The sequence below is a fragment of the Passer montanus genome, unplaced genomic scaffold, assembly GCF_014805655.1.
Source record: "Passer montanus isolate IOZ18808 unplaced genomic scaffold, ASM1480565v1 scaffold225, whole genome shotgun sequence".
NCBI lineage: Eukaryota > Metazoa > Chordata > Aves > Passeriformes > Passeridae > Passer > Passer montanus.
In genome coordinates this window covers 80,698-94,140 of record NW_024366871.1, presented here as the reverse complement: position 1 = coordinate 94,140, position 13,443 = coordinate 80,698, and the positions used below count along the sequence as shown (strand labels likewise).

The following is a 13,443-nucleotide window of genomic DNA, read 5'->3' as shown; positions in this document are numbered from 1 at the left end:
TGGGAAGCTCCAAGAGCCCCCACTGCTGTGCCACTGTCCTTCCCCAGCTGTCCCCTCTGCCACCTCTCCAGCCCCCGGAGCTGGGTGTTCCCAGCTCTCTGCAGCCTCTGGGGGCTGGGGACGTCCCCTCCAGCAAAGCCCAGTGGGGGACCATCCTGGGGACAGCAGAGGACCCAGTGCTGCTGCTGCCCCCTCCCTGTCCCCACAGGGACCATCCTGGGGACAGCAGAGGACCCAGTGCTGCTGCTGCCCTCCCAATGCCATGGTGTCCTTGTTCCCACAGTGTCCCTGTTCCCAGTGTCCCCAGTGCCATGGTGTCCTTGTTCCCAGTGTCCCCATTGGCACAGTGTCCCTGCTGCCACGGTGTCCCTGTTCCCACAGTGTCCCCACTGGCACAGTGTACCCACTGCCATGATGTCCCTGCTGCCATAGGGTCCCCAATGCCGTGCTGTCCCTGCTGCCACCACAGTGTCCCTGTTCCCAGTGTCCCCAGTGCCATGGTGTCCCCGTTCCCACAGTGTCCCCACTGGTGCAGTGTCCCCACTGCCATGGTGTCCTTTTTCCCACAGTGTCCCCACTGCCACAGTGTCCCTGCTGCCATGGTGTCCCTGCTGCCATAGGGTCCCCAATGCCGTGTTATCCCCAGTGCCACGGTGTCCCTGTTCCCATAATGTCCCCATGCCGCGGTGTCCCTGTTCCCTCAGTGTCCCCGTGCCGCGCTGTCCCTGCTGCCACCACAGTGTCCCTGTTCCCAGTGTCCCCAGTGCCACGGTGTCCCCACTGCCACCGTGTCCCTGTTCCCACAGTGTCCCTGGTGCCATGGTGTCCCTGCTGCCATAGGGTCCCCAATGCCGTGTTGTCCCCATGCCGCGGTGTCCCTGTTCCCATAATGTCCCCGTGCCGCGGTGTCCCTGTTCCCTCAGTGTCCCCGTGCCGCGGTGTCCCTGCTGCCACCACAGTGTCCCCAGTGCCGCGGTGTCCCCAGTGCCGCGGTGTCCCCGTTCCCATGGCGCCGGTGTCCGGGAGAGCGAGGCCGTTTTTGTGCCGCTGCTGGCAGTGAAGGCGGGGGTGTGTGATGGCCGCGGTCCCGGGACGGGGCGAGGCCGTGGGGGAGCAGCTCCGCGACCCCAAATCCTCCCCATGCCGGGGGAGCCCCGCACAGCCACCCACGGCTGGGGGATTTTGGTGGGGAGTTCCCAAGGAGCCTCGGGGGGGAGGACCTGACAGGGACCTTCCCCATGCAGCAGCTCCCAGGGTCCCGCTTGTCCGTGTCACCCCCGGCAGCGAGCCCTGGTCTTTCCCCATCCTCCTCCTCCTCCTGCTGCTGCTGTATCCTTCTGTCCCCGTCCCGGCTCCATCCCCACCCCGGCTCCAGCCCCATCCCGGCTCTGTTAGCAGCGAGCCCTGGGTCTTTCCCCATCCTCCTCCTCCTCCTGTTGCTGCTGTATCCTTCTGTCCCCATCCCGGCTCCATCCCCACCCCGGCTCCAGCCCCATCCCGGCTCTGTTCCACACGTGCCCTTCCCTGTCCCCTCTCCTTTCCTACAGCCGTTCCCTCCCTTTCCCTGCTCCTTTTTCCATCCCTTCTCCTTTTTCCATCCCTGCTCCTTTTCCCACCCCTGCTCCTTCCCTGTAGCTGCTCCATCGTTTTCCCTGTTCCTTCCCCATCCCTGCTCCTGCTTCACCCTTCTCACTGTTCCACCTCTGCTCCATCCCATCCCTGCTCCGCCCTGTCCAGCCTGCCCTTGTGCTTGGCCTGAGGGACAGCACACGGTGACACGTTCCCAGGGCCGGGCACTTGCGGCTTCCTCCCCTCCTTCATCCTCCTCAGTCTCCAGCGGAGTGGGGACGCAGCCGGCAAAGGACCGGGGAGGGGGGCCGGGGCTGAGGAGTGGGACCGGGGCTTCTCCGCCCCCCGGGCTGAGTGACCGAGGGTCCGGTGTCCCCGCCCAGGGTGGCCGGGAGTCCCCAGGGTGCGGAGCCCCCGCTCGGGGTGACGCTGCTGTCGCTGCCGAGGGTCCCCCTGGCTGTGATGCCCCCGACCCCCTCTCCCGGAGCCATCTGTGCGGGGGTCCCGGCCGGGACATCGGGGTGTGGGGCGGTACCGGGGACCCCCCGGTGCCCCGCTGGTCCCTTGTGCTCCCCGCAGCCCTCGCTTGGGACCCGCGGCAGCTCCCGGTGACTCCGCGCCTCCAGCAGCGGGACGGGATGGGGAAGGGTCCCCACGGCGCCCCCCGCCCCATTTCCCTCGGCGATCAGAGAAACCCGACCCCCCGGGCCCCCGGGGCGAGCCGGGGCTGAGCCCCCCGACCCCAGGGCGCGGGCGGAGCCGCCCCCACCCCCCGAGACACCCCTGGAGCGGCCCCGCGGGGGATGCCCGGTCCCGGGGGGGGATGCCCGGTTCTGGGGGGATGCCCGGCCCTGGGGGGATGCCCGGCCCTGGGGGGGTGCCCGGTCCCCAGGGGATGCCCCGCACGGGGGTCCCCGCCCGCCGCCGCCTCCCCCGCCCCCGCCGGGGGGGTTCCGCCTGCGGGGGGGGGCCGGTCCCCAGGAGATGCCCGCTCCCGGGGGGGGATGCCCGGTTCTGGGGGCATGCCCGGCCCTGGGGGGTGCCCGGTCCTGGGGGGTGCTCGGTCCCGGGAGATGCCCGGTCCCGGGGGATGCCCGGTCCCCAGGGGATGCCCCGCACGGCGGCGATGGAGCCCGGCCCGGGGCCGGCCTGAGCCGCGATGCGATGGAGAAGCTGGCGGCGGGGCTGGCCCGGCTCCGCTGGAGCCCCGCGGCGCTGCCCCTCGACGCCATCGTCAGCCAGTGCCGCCTGCCCACCCTCGTCTGCCTCGGGCAGGGTGAGGACACCGGGGGGGGGAGAAGTCTGGAGGGACGAGAGGAGGAGGAGGAGGAGGAGGAGGAGGTGATGGGAGGAAGGGGAGACGCGGCAGCAGGAAGGGCTGGACAGTGCGGGCAAAAGCAAATCCCAGAAAAGAGGCTCCGGGGGGCTCCGTGGCAGGGGAGATGCCAAAGCTGAGCCCTGAATCGCTCCAAGTCACCACTGGGTCAGGTAAAGCACGGCCCGGCCCCGGCCCCGGCCCGGCGGCGGCGGCGATGGAGCCCGGCCCGGGGCCGGCCTGAGCCGCGATGCGATGGAGAAGCTGGCGGCGGGGCTGGCCCGGCTCCGCTGGAGCCCCGCGGCGCTGCCCCTCGACGCCATCGTCAGCCAGTGCCGCCTGCCCACCCTCGTCTGCCTCGGGCAGGGTGAGGACACCGGGGGGGGGAGAAGTCTGGAGGGACGAGAGGAGGAGGAGGAGGAGGAGGAGGAGGAGGAGGGAGGGAGGTTGGAGTGATGGGGAGGAGGAGGAGGAGGGTGGGAGGAAGGCTGGAGGGAGCAGGAGAGGGAGGGAGGGAGGATGGAGGGACGGAGAGTGAGGCTGAAGTGATGAGGAGGAGGGAGAAAGGATGGAGTGATGAGGAGGAGGGAGGGGTGGAAGGCGGAGGGATGGGGAGGGAGGGAGGAAGGCTGGAGAGTGAGGACGAGGAGGGAGGGAGGTTGGAGTGGTGAGGGAACGGGAGAGACCAAGGACGAAGGGACCGGGAAGAGGGAGGGAGGAAGTCTGGGGAGAGGAAGACGAGGGAGGGAGACTGGAGCGATGAAGAGCAGGGAGCGGTGCAGGGTTGAGGGACGGGGAAGTGAGGAAGGCTTGAGAGTGAGGAGGAGGAAGGGACGAAGGCTCAGAGGAAGGGATGGAGAGTGGGGGGATGAAGAGGAAGACAGGAAAGGTGGAGAGCTGAGAGGAGAAGCGAGGAGGAGGTGGAGGGAGAGAGGAAGGCTGGAGGGGTGAAGAGTGGGCTGGGAGAGGCTGTAGGGATGAGGAGGAGGAAGACTGGAGGGAGCGGGAGAAGGAAGGAGCCTGGAGTGCTGAGGAGGAGGAGGGAGGCAGGGAGGAAGACTGGGGCCAGGTGACACCAAGCTCCTGTCCCAGATCCTTCCGGGTGGGGGGCTGGGACAGGGGGGGCTGGGGACCCTCGGGGGGGTCCCTGGGCTCCTGTGCTGGGGGGATGAAAGGGATGAAAGGGGGGAAAGTTGTGGGGCCCAGGTTGCTCCCACTCCCCCCAGCCATGGCCCGGCACTTTCCCCACTGCCACCCATCCCGGGTGACCCTCTGGAGGGGCTGGCACCAGGCTGGCAGGGGCTGGGAGCCACCGTGTGCCCCCTCCCCACCCTCCCTGGGACACCGCCTGGCTGGGGTGGGGGGGCTGGCTGTGACCCCCCCTGCCCAGGCTGAGGGGAAAACAGGGGATGGGGCAGTGTGGGGTGCAGGGGGTGCAGGGACCCCCGGCCTGGCCGTGTCCCCCAGAAACAGGGGGTGCAGGGGGCCCTGGGGGGTCGGGTTGCCCCTCCCCGGAGGGCTCCCGGGGGGGCTGCGCCGGCCCCGACTCAATAAACTTCTTGTTTGCGGCGGCTGCAGCTTTTCAGGGGGGACAAAGAAATTGTTTCCTGGGCAACTGGCGGCTCTTGGCAGCGGCACCTGCTCATCCCTCGCTCCGTCCGTCTGTCTGTCTGTCCAGCGCCGCCTGGGGGGGTGGGGAGGGGGGAGCTGGCAGCCCTGTCACCCTGTCCCCCCGCAGGTGAGCGCGTGGAGGGGGTGACAGCCCAGGACGTGCTGCTGGTGCACTCGTGCCGCCAGTGGACCACGGTGACAGCCCACAGCCTGGAGGAGGGGCACTACGTCATCGGGCCCAAAATCGACATCCCGCTGCAGTACCCAGGTGGGGACGGGGTGGGGACAGCGGGGACAGGGGAATGGTGTCCCCGGGCCAGCAGGGCCGGGACCTGCCCCCCTCCCCTTCCCCCGCCCGCTGGGGCTGCTCCAGTGAGGTCCAGTAAGGTCCAGTTTGGGGCAGGAGATGCTCTGGTTTGGGGGCTGCCCCCAGCCCTGGCAGAGGGGGCTGGCAGGGATTGGGATAGGATGGGATCCATGGGATGAGATGAGATGGGATGGGATGAGATGGGATGGGATCCATGGGTTGGGATGTGGTGGGATCCAGTGGATGGGATCTATGGGATGGGATGGGAGGGGATGGGATCCATGGGATGAGATGAGATGGGATGGGATGAGATGGGATGGGATCCATGGGTTGGGATGTGGTGGGATCCAGTGGATGGGATCTATGGGATGGGATGGGATGGGATGGGATCCATGGGATGGGGTTGGATGGGATGGGATCCACGGGATGGGATCCACGGGATGGGGTTGGATGGGATGGGATCCATGGGATGGGATCCATGGGATGGGATCCACGGGATGGGATCCATGGGATGGGATGGGATGCAGACAAGGACAGCAATAGGATGCAGACAAGGACAGGGATGAGGCTGGGGTAGGATGGGATAGAGCTGGGAACGGGAGAGAGACAAGGATGGGATGGGGAAAAGGGAGAGGGATGAGCTGGGATGGGATGAGGAAGGGATGGGGACAGGGAGAGTGATGAGGATGGGTTGGGCTGAGCTGTGGAGGAGCTGGGTTGGGGTGAGGATGAGGATGAGGATGGGGCCGGGTTGGGGCCGGCAGTGCAGACGAAGGTGCTGAGCTGCCTCTGCCGGCAGCCGCCAGAGCCTTAATGACCCCTCTAAGTGCTCCATGGCGGTAATGAGTCCTGCTAATAAATAAATAATGGGAAATGGAGCGGGGGAGGGGTTAATCATCCGTCCCACGGGGGACGCAGGGGGCTGGGCAGTGTGTTAACAGCCTTGGGGGCTCGGCCGTGCCCAGCGCTGCCCCGGGATGTGGGGCTGAGCCGGCTCCAGCCTCGGGTGCTCCCAGAACCCAGCGAGGAGCTCTGGTGTCCCAGCTCCGCCGGCCGGCCGGGATGGGAATTAATATTCCCCTCAGGTCCGTGCCCGGCAGCGGATGCCGGGGGTGGCGGCTTCGCTGGGGCTGCAGCTCCCCCGCTGCCGTTCCTGCCCATTCCTGCTCCCGTTCCTGCCTTCCCCGCTCCCGTTCCTGCCCTTCCCCATTCCCATTCCTGCTCTTCGCCGTTCCTGCCCATTCCCACTCCCGTTCCTGCCCTTCCCCATTTGCGTTCCTGCCTCTCCCCACTCCCATTCCTGCCCTTTCCCATTTCTGCCCATTCCCGTTCCCATTCCTGCCTCTCCCCACTCCCGTTCCTACCTCTCCCCATTCCCGTTCCTGCCCTGCCCAGTTCCTGCCTTCCCCCGTTCCCATTCCTGCCCTTTCCCATACCTCCTTTCCCCATTCCCATTCCTCCTTTCCTCAGTACCATTCCTACCTTCCCCTGTTCCCATTCCTGCCCTTCCCTATCCCCATTCCCATTCCTGCCTTTTCCGTTCCCATTCCTGCCCTTCTCCATCTCTGCTCCCATTCCTGCCTTTCCCCGTTCCCATTCCTTTCCTTCCCCATTCCCTTTCCTCTTTCCCCCATTCCCGTTCCCGCCTTCCTCCCCTCCCATTCCTCCTTCTTCCCCCATTCCCTTTCCTCCTTCACCCATTCCCATCCCTGCCTTCCCCCCCCCATTCCTCCTTTCCCCATTCCCATTCCTGCCTTTCCCCGTTCCCATCCCTGCCTTCCCCCCCTCCCATTCCTCCTTTCCCCGTTCCCATTCCCGGTTCCCTTCCCGGTGTCTCTCCCACCCGAGCCGTGGGGTCACTGTGCCCTGGCAGAGCTGGGATGGGATTTTGGGGGGCAATGGGCACCCCTGGCAATTTGGGCTGCTCTGGGCAGTGTTGTTGCACTCCCAGGAACGCTTTTGGGGGTCCCTGCAGCTCTGGGTGTGCCGAGTGGCACTGCTGGGACACCCCGTGCCTCGTCCCCACCCCAGAAACCCCCCAGGGGCTGTTGGGGGACGCTTTGGGGTCCCCTTGCAGCACCTGGACACTGGCAAAGCCCACAGGAGCGTCCCCAAAGACGTGATGGGGACCCCAGGCTGCCCCAGGGGTGGCTGTCCCCCATGAAGGGGCCCCGGGGGGGTGACAACAGGTCCCTGTGAGGGGTCGGGCCCCCCTCACCTCGGGGGTCCCCGCAGGGAAGTTCAAGCTGCTGGACCAGGACCGGGACCTCCGCGAGCCCGTGCAGTACTTCAACAGCGTGGAGGAGGTGGCCAGCATCTTCCCAGACCGCATCTTCGTCATGGAGGCCATCACCTTCAGCGTGAAGGTCCTGGGGACAGCAGGGGATGGGGCTGGGCAGGGGGGGACACTGGGGGGACAGCAGGGAGTGCTGGTGGGACAGCACGGGACACCGAGGGCAGGGGTGGGGCAGGAGGGGAGTGGGGGTGAGGTGACAGGGACTTTGGGGGTTGGTGGGACATCAGGAGAGGACGGTGGGACAGCGAAGGTTGGGGGTGGGACACCAGGGTGAGTGGTGGGATGTTGGGGGAATTGGTAGGACATCACTGCAGGGTGGGGGGAAAAGGGAAAAGCAAGGAACAGGGCTGGGACATCAGGAGAGGACAGTGGGACAGCAGGGAGTGGTGGTGGAGCACCAGGGATGGTGGTGAGACTTCGAGATGGTGGTGGAGCATCAGGAATAATGGTGGGATGATGTCAGGGGATGGTGGTGGAACTTCAGGGGATGGTGGTGGGACATCAGGGATGGTGGTGGGACATCAAGGATAGTGGTGGAATTTCAGGGATGGTGGTGAGACATCAGGAATAATGATGGGATGATGTCAGGAGATGGTGGTGGAACTTCAGGGATCGTGGTGGGATGTCAGGGGATGGGGATAGGACATCAGGGGATGGTGGTGGGATATCAGGAATAATGATGGGATGATGTCAGGGGATGGTGGTGGAACTTCAAGAATGCTGGTGGGACGTCAAGGATAGTGGTGGATTTTCAGGGATGGTGGTGGGACATCAGGGGATGGTGTTGGGGTGTCAGGGGATGGTGTTGGGACATCAAGAATAAAGGTGGGGTGATGTTAGGGGATGGTGATAGGACATCAGGGGATGGTGGTGGGACATCAGGAATTATGGTGGGATGTCAGGGCATGGTGGTGGAACTTCAGGAATGGTGGTGGGACATCAGGGGATGGTGTTGGGACATCAAGAATAAAGGTGGGGTGATGTTAGGGGATGGTGATAGGACATCAGGGGATGCTGGTGGGCTATCAGGGGTAGTGTTGGGGTGTCAGGGATGCTGGTGGGCCATCAGGGGACGCTGGTGGGACATCAGGGGTAGTGTTGGGCTGTCAGGGATGCTGGTGGGCCATCAGGGGACGCTGGTGGGACATCAGGGGTAGTGTTGGGCTGTCAGGGATGCTGGTGGGCCATCAGGGGATGCTGGTGGGCCATCAAGGGATGCTATTGGGCTGTTGGGGGCGCAGGGCAGGGCAGCGGGTGCCACGTCGGGGCTGTCGCGGGCAGGTGGTGTCGGGCGAGTTCAGCGAGGACAGCGAGGTTTACAACTTCACGCTGAACGCGGGGGACGAGCTGACGCTGATGGGGCAAGCGGAGATCCTGTGCGCCAAGACGGTGAAGGAGAAGTCGCGCTTCAACACCCTCCTGCGCAAGCTGGGCAAGGCGGCGCCGGCGCCGGCGCAGCGGCAGGTCAAGGGCAAGATGCCGTGCCTGATCTGCATGAACCACCGCACCAACGAGAGCCTGAGCCTGCCCTTCCAGTGCAAGGGCCGCTTCAGCACGCGCAGCCCGCTGGAGCTGCGCCTGCAGGAGGGCGAGCACACCATCCGCAGCATCATCGAGAAGGTCAGGCTGCCCGTCAACGTGGCCGTGCCCAGCCGGCCCGCCCGCAACCCCTACGACCTGCACGCCATCCGCGAGGGCCACTGCTACAAGCTGGTCAGCATCATCTCCAAGACCGTGGTGCTGTGCTGCATCCTGCGCCGCGAGGAGCTGGTGCCCTTCCACTTCTTGCTGCTCACCGACATGCCCCGCTTCCAGCTGCCCGAGGGGCTGCTGGCCGGGGACCCGCAGCTGGAGAAGCTGCTGCGGGACAGCGCCGCGTATTGCCACGACCGCTTCAACCCCGACGAGTACTCGCGGGCCGTGCGGGAGGCCAAGCCGGACTTTCTGGAGGAATGTGCGAGCCCGCGGCGCCTGCGGCTCTGCCTGCCCGCCTGCGCCCGCGACGAGCTCAGCCAGCCCCTGCAGCGCCTCTCGCTCTGTGCCTGTGGCTCCGGGGGTCCCCGGGAGCCCCCCGCCCGCTGCCAGGGACCGCGGGGCCTCGGCGGGGGCACCCCGCGCCCGCCGCTGCCCGATTTCCCCGACCCCGAGCGGGAGTACATGACGCCCGACTGGGCCGAGCCCGAGTTCAGGACTCAGGAGCCGCTGGAGATTCCCTACGAGGAGCTGTGGAGCAATCCCAGCCCGGAGGGCTGCTGCGAGCTGGGCGGCAGCGGCGGCCGGCCCGACCTCGTCTCCTTCGGGGCTGTCACCCCGCGGGGCTCCCCGCACCGCCCCGGGGACGAGCCCCGCGGGGCCACCCCGCCCCCTGTGCCACCCAAATCGGAGGCGGTAAGAGCCCGCTCCTGTCCCCAGGGATGGGGAATGGCATCGCCGGGGTCCTGTCAGGCAACCCGTGGCAATGCCAGCCCCCAGGCAGGGCAGCCCGACCCCCTCCCTGTCCCCTGGGGTCCCTCCCCAACTCTGCTTGGTCACCCAAACATCCAGCCTCGGTTCCCCAGGGCTGCCCATCACCGATGCTGGGGACCCCTGCCTCCCCAGGGCTCTCTGCACCATCGGGTACCTCAAGCTCTTGGGCTTCCCAGAACCATGGGGTACCCAGCTCCTCTGGCCCTCCCAACACAAAATTTCAGGCTCCCCTTCACCACGGGGTACCCCAATATTTTGCTCTCCTCGCACCACGGGGTAGGAGGGCCCCAGGTCTCCCCACTTGCACGCAGATCTTTGTGGCCGGGCAGGACCGGCTGTCCCCGAAGCTGGGACCCACCACCCCCTCCAGCCTTGGGGATCCCCAGCTCTCGCTGGGGCGCTGACGGCGCTGCCCCGTTGCAGGTGAAGGAGGAGTGCCGGCTGCTGAACGCGCCCCCGGTGCCGCCCCGGGGCAGCCGCCCCCCGGCCCCCTGCAGCCCCCCGGCCCCGCTGCGCTGCCCGAAGCTGGCACCCGCGCCCTCGCCCAGCCCCAGCCTCTCCTACTACTCCTCGGGGCTCCACGACGGGTGAGTGGCTCCGGGGACACCGGGGAGGGTGGGGAGGGGTACCTGGAACCCGGGGATGGGGACACCGCGCCGGGGTGATGGTGACACTGCTCTCCCCCCCCCGGCAGGTCGGCCCCGCGGAGCGGCAGCGCCTCGCCCTCTCCGGACGCGTACTCGCTGTACTGCTACCCCTGCACCTGGGCCGACTGCAAGGCTGCCGAGCCCCCCGGGCGGCCGCTGCCCCCGGCCCAGCCCGCGCCCAGCTCCTGGTCCGACCCCTGGGCGTTCCCCGAGGCGGGCGCCGGGGCGGGCAGCGGCTGCTCCACGCCGCTGCTGGGGGCCGAGCCCCCCCTCAAACCCTTCCGCAGCTGCCCCCGCCTCAAGCCCCCGCACCCCCAAAAGCGCTTTGCCCCCTTCGGGGCGCTCAACCCCTTCGCCGGCCCGCCGGAGTGGCCGGAGAGCCCCGAGTGGTCCAAAGCGCCTTCAGCCCCGGCCGCTCCCTCCTCCTCCTCCTCGCCGGAGCCCTTCGCTCCCACCGAGGAGCCGGCGGCACCCCCTCGCCCCCCCAAGGGCTTGGAGGGGGACGGCATCGTCATCCGGGGGGCGGCCCCGCTGTCCCCCGCCGTGCTGCGCGGGGCCGAGGGTGTCACCCGCCTGTACCTGGCGCAGGGGGTGATCGAGGTGCCGCCGGCGGCTCGGGGCGATGGGGCAGCCCCGGCGGCCTGTACCCGGCCCAGCGGGGACGGCCCGGCCTGGCTGCCCCCCGCCGACCTGTCGGCGCTGTCGCTGGAGGAGGTGTCCAAGTGCCTGCGCTTCATCGGCCTCTCCGAGGACGTGGTGAGCTTCTTCGCCCGCGAGAGGATCGACGGCAGCATCTTCGTGCAGCTCAGCGAGGAGATCCTGGCCGATGATTTCCGCCTCACCAAGCTCCAGGTGAAGAAGATCATGCAGTTCATCAAGGGCTGGCGCCCCAAGATCTAGTGCCACGCTGGGGACCCCTTGCAAGGGGGGTCCCCAAGTCACCTGGAGCTCGGCTCTGGGTGGCCCCGCTCCCGTCCCTCTCTGATGCTGCAGGTTCTCCTCTCCCACTGCCCAGCCCTCCCCCCCTTCCCCTTTTAACACTGGACAGTAATTTTGGCCCCAACGGGCTGGAAAACACTGGATTTTGCATTGACTGGTTTAACTTAATCCTTGTGGATTAGCATAATAAATGTACGGGAGAGTAATGAGCCCCCAGAGAAGGCCCTTGCTTGGGGAGGTGGGGAAGGGGGGAGGATGGATGCTCTGAGGGGTCTTCCCCCCCTTGCAGACCCTTCCCATTTCTTGGGAAGGGATTACCAGCCCCATGCCTCCCCCAGCACTCAGCTGAGGCAGGTGAGAGGATGTCTTGGCCCAGTTCTGGTCTGGGAGCTTTGAAAGACGGGGAGAGGTGACATGAAGAGCAGCAGGGTTCAGCCATGGCCCAAGGCCTGCCAGGGAGCAGGAAAATGGCTGGAAGCTGGAAAGGAAGCCAGGGAGGGGGGGCCAGGCCAGTGACAGGTGCCCAGAGATTTAAAGCCTTTTAGTTTAACTTGATCTCTCCCCACGGGGGGGCCCTCTGGGCTTTGGCTGCTCGATCTGCAATTACAGGCAGGTCCATCTGCCAGGATCACCTGCCAGGATCACCCCGTGGCAGAAAGCTGGAGGCTCCTCACAGCCCCTGAGTGATGGCAGAGGTGACACTGCTTTGTCCTGCAGTGCTGCCATCCTGCCCCTCCATGGAACCCAGCACACCACAGACAGGACCCCAGGGCACTGCCTGGACCAGTCAATCCCCACTCCAGCTGTTCCCTCAGGGGGATGGCAGGAGAAGCAGGAGGCCAAACCCAGGAGATGGGGCTTTATTTTGGTGGATGTTGATGGAAAGGCAAGGCCTTGGCTCCAGCCACAAGCTGGATGCTACTGGCCAGACTGGGAGCTCTGGAGGCCACGGCACGAAGGCAAAGGCAGCAGAGGAATTCCCTCCCCCAGCACGGAGCCCCCAGGCCCAGGCTGGCATGGGACGGACGTACCCAACACACAGTGGCTGGTAAGGCACTTGAAATGACTACAAGCCATGAGGCAACCTCCTGCCCCACTCCTTCCTTCCTTTCTTCTTTCTTTCCTTCCTTTCCTCCCTTCCTCCCCGGGGAGCTTTGGAGATTAACCTATGGAGAATGGGGTGCTGTGGGGAGCCAGGGCCCGGCTGGAGGAGCTGTCGGGGTGTCACCAGGCCACCTCAGGGGTGGAATTTCTTGCTGGGGCTGTTGGCGTGGTCCAGCAGGAGCTGGCACGGTGTGAACTGGCTGCCGTACACGGCCTCGTACTTGCGCAGTTTGTCCACGAGCTGCCGGGCGCCGTAGGAGTCCGCGAACCTGAAGGGACCTGCGGGGACAGGGACACAGCTGGGACAGGGAAACGGCAGGGATGGGGACACATCTGGGACGGGGACACAGCAGGGGCGGGGACAGGGACACAGCTGTGACAGGGACATGGCAGGGATGGGGACACATCTGGGACAGGGACAGAGCAGGGACGGGGACAGGGACATGGCTGTGACAGGGAAATGGCAGGGATAGGGACACAGCTGTGACAGGGAAACAGTGGGGACAGGGACACAGCTGGGACAGGGACACAGCGGGGACAGGGACACGGCAGGGACGGGGACACGGCAGGGACGGGGACAGAGCAGGGACAGGGACAGGGACATGGCTGTGACAGGGAAATGGCAGGGACAGGGACACATCTGGGACAGGGACACGGCAGGGATGGGGACAGGGACACAGCTGTGACAGGGAAACAGCAAGGACAGGGACACAGCTGTGACAGGGAAATGGCAGGGACAGGGACACATCTGGGACAGGGACACAGCAGGGACAGGGACACAGCAGGGACAGCGACGTGGTGGGGACAAGGACACAGCTGTGATAGGGACACGGCAAGGACAGGGACACAGCGGGGACAGGGATGTGGCAAGGACAAGGACACATCTGGGACAGGGACACAGCTGTGATAGGGACACGGCAAAGACAGGGACACAGCGGGGACAGGGATGTGGCAAGGACAAGGACACATCTGGGACAGGGACACATCGGGGATGGGGACAGGGATACAGCGGGGACAGGGACACAGCGGGGACAGGGACATGGCAAGGACAGGGAAACGGTGGGGATGGGGACAGGGACACAGATGTGAAAGAAACATGGCGGGGATGGGGAAAGGGACATGGCTGTGACAGGGACACAGCAAGGACAGGGACACATGGCTGTGACACAGACATGGCGGGGACAGGAAC

The 13,443-nt window shown here is 66.3% G+C and overlaps 3 protein-coding genes across 3 annotated transcripts in view; 1 reads left to right on the top strand and 2 right to left on the bottom strand.

Moving 5' to 3' along the window:
• Positions 1-1,826: 1,826 nt before the first annotated feature.
• On the bottom strand, positions 1,827-2,801 carry LOC120502642 (basic proline-rich protein-like). The gene has a single exon (XM_039710217.1). It carries the CDS (start codon positions 2,799-2,801, stop codon positions 1,827-1,829), a length of 975 nt encoding a protein of 324 aa, XP_039566151.1.
• Positions 2,802-3,082: 281 nt separating this feature from the next.
• On the top strand, positions 3,083-12,212 carry GAREM2 (GRB2 associated regulator of MAPK1 subtype 2). The gene is made up of 6 exons (XM_039710220.1): positions 3,083-3,251; positions 4,623-4,763; positions 7,038-7,168; positions 8,380-9,486; positions 9,988-10,151; positions 10,259-12,212. Exons 1-6 carry the CDS (start codon positions 3,140-3,142, stop codon positions 11,109-11,111), a joined length of 2,508 nt encoding a protein of 835 aa, XP_039566154.1. The 5' UTR covers positions 3,083-3,139; the 3' UTR covers positions 11,112-12,212.
• Positions 11,995-13,443, bottom strand: part of HADHA (hydroxyacyl-CoA dehydrogenase trifunctional multienzyme complex subunit alpha) — a 27,623-nt gene continuing 26,174 nt past the window's right edge. Inside the window, exon 20 of the mRNA XM_039710221.1 lies at positions 11,995-12,533. Within this exon, the coding sequence (XP_039566155.1) occupies positions 12,388-12,533 (146 nt within the window). The 3' untranslated portion in view covers positions 11,995-12,387. The remainder of the gene's footprint in view (positions 12,534-13,443) is intronic.

What these genes read in the sequence shown, in the direction of transcription:
- LOC120502642 (XM_039710217.1), bottom strand. Translation starts at nt 2,801, where the DNA reads ATGGCGTCGAGGGGCAGCGCCGCGGGGCTCCAGCGGAGCCGGGCCAGC.
- GAREM2 (XM_039710220.1), top strand. Translation starts at nt 3,140, where the DNA reads ATGGAGAAGCTGGCGGCGGGGCTGGCCCGGCTCCGCTGGAGCCCCGCG. An exon ending in CATCCCGCTGCAGTACCCAG is followed by an intron (nt 4,764 to 7,037) that starts GTGGGGACGGGG and finishes GGGTCCCCGCAG; the next exon opens with GGAAGTTCAAGCTGCTGGAC. An exon ending in CCATCACCTTCAGCGTGAAG is followed by an intron (nt 7,169 to 8,379) that starts GTCCTGGGGACA and finishes TGTCGCGGGCAG; the next exon opens with GTGGTGTCGGGCGAGTTCAG.